Here is a 5,000-nt window from a genome sequence, read left to right as displayed (position 1 = left end):
AATATGAATACGAATTCGAAACGACAGCCTCACCAAATACATGATATTAGACACATGAGTACAAGGACAAGAAGTTTGAAATGTGTTTCTCTTAAAAGCTTCATAGAGATCAAATCGATCGATAGGCTCGATAATAGGAGTTCACAAATGGTTCTCTCCGGTTTGCACGGACACCTCGGAACCTGTGATCATCGGACCGGATATGATGTGAGGTGAGGGTAATACGAGAGGAGTTGGCATGGCGATCGACGGTCTGAGCCTTTCGGTTAGAGCAAGCATCACTTGGCAGTGCAAATGTTGAATAGTGGCGAGTAGATTGAGATTGGTGTCGATGAGACCTGCAGCAGGTGAAAATCTTTCACCTTCGACGTTCTCTGTGTCTATGTCCATTGCAGTGATTTTCTGTTTATGTTGTTGTTGTTGTTGTTGTTGCTGCTGCTGTTGTTGTTGTTGTTGCTGCTGCTGCTGTTGTTCTTCCGCTGCCTCCTTTAATGCTTTATTCTTCTCGGCCATCCTCTGCTGATGTTTTAGGTACGAGGTAGTGATGGGAAGACTATAGTCGATGGGCGTGTTCTTGGGATCCAATCCCGGGCTCCAGGGCCTTGGCAACGGTTGACTCGGCTGCGGAGATGGAGTCCGACCCTCCGGCAGCATCCTTTTCCTCTTAGACGAAGCCGAGCTTCTCGAACTCGCCCGATCAGATTCTGGAGTTCTTCGGGATTCTGGTAGAATCTCCGTGCTCGATAGAAATCCATTCGCTGGTTCCTTCTTTAATAAATTCGTTATGCTCAAAGGATTATATTTCTCTTCCTTATCCTTCTCATTTTTCGTCTCCGTTACACTAACAGCACCCCCATTCTTTGAATGTTTCTGATGTCTATAATTATAAAGATTTTTATTTTCCATCGAATCTCTCGACTTGCCAGTGCCGTTAACGTTGTTACTTTGAGTCGTTGAATTTGACGTTACAAGACCAGGCGTCGGACTCAACCTCGTTGACATAGACGTTGTCGTCGTTGTAGATGTCGACGTAGAAGTTGTCGTCGAGGAAAGAGCAGTTGGATGAGATGACTGATTAGATAGATTAGTCGGACTGGGAGTTCTTGGTCGTCGTTGACACTCGGTACATCCAAGAAGAAATCGCGTCACAGCTTCTCTTGGAAGAAAGGCATACGTCTCTGTGATCTGTAACAAAGAGCAAATGAAATATCGATTTACAAACATGTCAACTTTTAATATCAATTTTCCGAATTTATCGTACATTTCTCGGAAAGTAAATAATTTTATTACGATAAAATATATCAACCTCCGATAGCTATGCTATAATGTTCAAATCACGATTGATTTATACGATTAATTCATATTTAAGTGTTGTTATTAGCAAAAAATTTTTTTACGTTAAATTGATATTTATTTATGAATTATAAAAGCGAATATCACGTGGTACGATATGTTAACTGAATTCATCGAGTTATGGGCAAGAGTTTTCTTATGGTTAGAAACGTCGAATGTCACATCTCATCGTTCACTCGTTGTTTTACGCGAAACGCCCACCTGGGGAAAATTCATGAGTAGTAACGGTACTTTGATGTCTTCGCGAGAAGGTATTCAACCGGAGGGATGTTCTCTGCCTCTTAATAGGAAACGTTTCTCTCTGCAAAGAGACGGAGGGGCGGCATAACTTAATCAACGATAGGAGTTTCGTTGCTGGGTAAGGTAAAGCTTTCGCTCGTACAAACGTACAACGTACATACGTACGTAAGTATATACGTACGCAAGTATGTGTAAGTGTGTGAGTATGTATTTATGTATATATGTATGTGTATATATGTATATATGTATTATATATATATATATATATATATTTTCTCTGTAAGTATGTATAACTGTATATACGTGTGACTGTGGTGAAGTAATTCGATAAGATTTACTCGAAGCTCGGCTGCCAAGAACGGGATGAAGAGAGGAGAGACTCAGTTAAGAAACTGAGATAATGGCTTTTGGATCAACATGACACAGTGGTAAACTTACAGCGAGTCGAGCACGACGGCTTTACCGTCGCTCGTAAGTTTGATAGAAAATACGTAAGCTCCGATACCGTAGGAGTAGCCTCGCGGCAATGCTTAGTAGAAACATCGTGTGAATTTTCTATTTTAACATCTTTTTTAATTGGACGACGATCTTTCTATAATAATAATAATAATAATTATTATAATTTTATTAATAATTATTTTACAATAATTCTCTATGTTTTTCTCTAATGATAATTTTCATAATATTTTTATTATGGTTGTTAATATCTAATCACATAAAATCATATATTTTATGTTTTGTTCATTTGAAAATCATATCTACGTTAACAACAAAAAAAATACGTTTTCTCTCTTCTCTCCATTTTGACAATTCTTTAAAAAACAAATTTCTGTTAATCGTTCGTAATAAAGAAGATTGTACATGTTCGAATTTATCTCTGAATACTGCAATGAAACAATCAGTTCCACGTGACTGCAAGAATGTACCGCAAAGTTGTGAACAATACTGTCACGACACGTTTGCTTCGTTGCGGTTGGACACGCAAAACTATGTATATTATTATAGTTTTCCTCGAGGGTCTGATGTTAACCGACGAAAATGTTTGTATGATCATCGAAACGTTTTTCCAAAAGATCGTGAGACAAAAGTGAGATTTCAATGTTTCGCTTAGATTTTTGACAAGATCAATACGAAAAACGAGAAAAATATTCGATTTGTTCATGATATTCTCGATTATTTCTTAAATGCAACAATATTTAAAAATCAAATAACAAATATATACATTTTACATTTAGTTACTTATCTTTTGAATTATCACATTGCAGAGATTTCGATCATACGTATTCATTTTTTTAACGATTGGTTTAAAGTGATTTGATTAGTCGCTTAAAAACCAATATGAATCCTACGATCATATTCATTCCAACGAAAAATAGCAAAGATAAATTGCGGAACTTTTTAACGAGTATAGAGGGTTTCCCGATTTGATGAATCATTCTCATGTAGCCAACAACTTAAAAGTAAAATAGTATCATCTTCGTGGCAATGGCGGTGATTCTCCCTATAACGATACACCCACATACACGTATGTCATATATGTATATCTTTTTCATTATATATATCATAATACAAATATAAATATATATATATATATACATATATAGTAAACATAAGTGAGTGAACGAATGAGTATATGTGTGTATACGATGTGTACGAGTAAGCAGGCAATGCAACAAGTGTCCTGAGGTTTTGAATCACAAGCAGATCGTGGTGAGCGAGAGAGAACGCGAGGAAAGCTGGTGTGAGCGGCTACGAGATAGAGAGAAAGAGAGAGAGAACAAGTAGTGGGAGGGGGGAAGCTTGACGATTGGTGAGCCTCGAGTGCGACGAAGAGGAATAGAGAGGTCGCCGTCGTACTTCGTCCAACGGAAAGAGACGAAAGGCCGAACAAGAGAGAGGAAGAGAGAAAGATGGAGAGGATCTAGAGAGAGAGAGAGAGAGAGAGAGAGAGAGAGAGAGAGAGAGAGAGAGTAAAAGAGAGAGAACAGATATGATACCCTAGAGAGAGGTTTCCGCGAATGTGCGCCGGAACATGTGAGATGACGTGTGGTATCGAGTGTTCGACGCTTGAATGCCTCGATGCCTTCCCCCTGAGAACGGTAAATATCGCGTGTCACGCACAACAACCATGGCAAGAGTTCGGTAGCCATCTCCATACGAAAGATCGAAACTGATCAGATCGTACAATTCTCTTCAGGATTCTATGGATGGACGGACGAGTTCTTTGCACCGTTCAATAAAGAAGTCCATTTAAAAATGGTGGATGCCTCCTTCTCGAGGTCACGTATGTGTATTAGCTTATATCAGATATGATGTACCTAAATATGTGGTATGAGTTCGCGTTAAACGGAACACGTTCTTTTTAAATCGATTATATAATTCCTTATCGCGTATCGTGTTGTTTTACAACTGTTTTTTTTATTCTTTTTTTTTTTAAAGATATTTATATGGAATGTATTTCTAAATATTTATATATATATATATATATAAGCGTTGAGGATGAGAAAGTGATTTTTGTTCGAGTTGATTAGACGATAATTATGAAAATTAATGAAGTTTTGGTGCTACGTATGTATGTTCATAAGCGCTACTTGTAACCAAGCACGTGTCTCTGTCTCTCCATCGAAGATAACTGAATCGTTAATGAACCACTAATGAAGCAATTTTAAGTGCCACTCACCGTCCGATAGGTGCGCTTCTGACCGGCATGCTTCCCAGGACGACCCTCAAGGTCAACGTGAACGGCGTGAATAATATCGAAGAAATTCTCTACGATGGCGACCTTTTTGTAAACCCTTCCAGGTGGAACCGTACCCTCTGCACCGTTCAAAGCCTGAAATCGATAATATCAATCGTTTTATAATAATTTGTTATTGCAAACAAGTACAAATGTTTGATAAAGAAAGAAAGACATTGTCAGTTTACCGAATTCAATTGAAAATTTTCTTTTTTCTTTTAATTTATTAAAATTCTTGCAATTTATTAATTATATTTATAATGAAAAATAAAAAAAAACAATAAATCCATAAACATGTTTTATTTTATGTAAACATTAATCATTTTTTAACCACCAAATGGGGAATAAAATGGTATCGCCATCTAGTAGTGAAAGTCAGTAACTGTTCGTTCGTCGGTGGAAGTAGTAGAAAACTTCCTGATCGGATCGATATTATCCACTGAGTCTTGGCTTTTCTAGCGTAGTTATGTAGGTGGTAAAACAAATTACTATCTTGAAATAGAGGAGATTTGTAAAAAATTGTGCTTATAATTTTATAAAACAAAAATCTATTCAACATATTTTCGAGAGAAATTCTTCATTAAGATAATGTGACATAGTTGCATGATAACTCCACGTTACTTCTAATATTATCCACTGAACATGACTTCCTATAATTAGATGGCAGCAC

At 37.2% G+C, this 5,000-nt stretch overlaps 1 protein-coding gene and 1 long non-coding RNA gene across 8 annotated transcripts in view; one reads left to right on the top strand and one right to left on the bottom strand.

Annotated features, from left to right (window-relative positions):
* The window catches only part of LOC118439556 (uncharacterized), a 33,054-nt gene that overhangs the window by 1,259 nt on the left and 26,795 nt on the right, over positions 1 to 5,000 (bottom strand). For all 5 annotated transcript variants that reach the window (XM_035861248.2, XM_035861250.2, XM_085655332.1 and 2 more), the window contains 2 exons: positions 4,274 to 4,426; positions 1 to 1,185 (listed from right to left, as the gene is read on the bottom strand). The exon at positions 1 to 1,185 is cut by the window's left edge and continues 1,259 nt beyond it. In XM_035861248.2, the coding sequence (XP_035717141.2) occupies positions 142 to 1,185; positions 4,274 to 4,426 (1,197 nt within the window). In that variant the 3' untranslated portion in view covers positions 1 to 141. The remainder of the gene's footprint in view (positions 1,186 to 4,273; positions 4,427 to 5,000) is intronic.
* Positions 3,619 to 5,000, top strand: part of LOC146873185 (uncharacterized) — a 54,025-nt gene continuing 52,643 nt past the window's right edge. Inside the window, exons 1-3 of one of the 3 annotated variants that reach the window (XR_014981870.1) lie at positions 3,619 to 3,692; positions 3,791 to 3,877; positions 4,284 to 4,477. This is a non-coding gene — a long non-coding RNA (uncharacterized LOC146873185). Of the gene's footprint in view, positions 3,878 to 4,283; positions 4,478 to 5,000 lie in introns of those variants that run through there. The other 2 variants (XR_014981868.1, XR_014981869.1) reach the window with 2 other exon arrangements.

The sequence above is a fragment of the Vespa mandarinia genome, chromosome 2 (genome assembly GCF_050613455.1).
Source record: "Vespa mandarinia isolate Hongniang chromosome 2, ASM5061345v1, whole genome shotgun sequence".
NCBI lineage: Eukaryota > Metazoa > Arthropoda > Insecta > Hymenoptera > Vespidae > Vespa > Vespa mandarinia.
The sequence above is the reverse complement of the archived record's forward strand: the minus strand, read 5'-3'. Positions and strand labels throughout refer to the sequence as shown.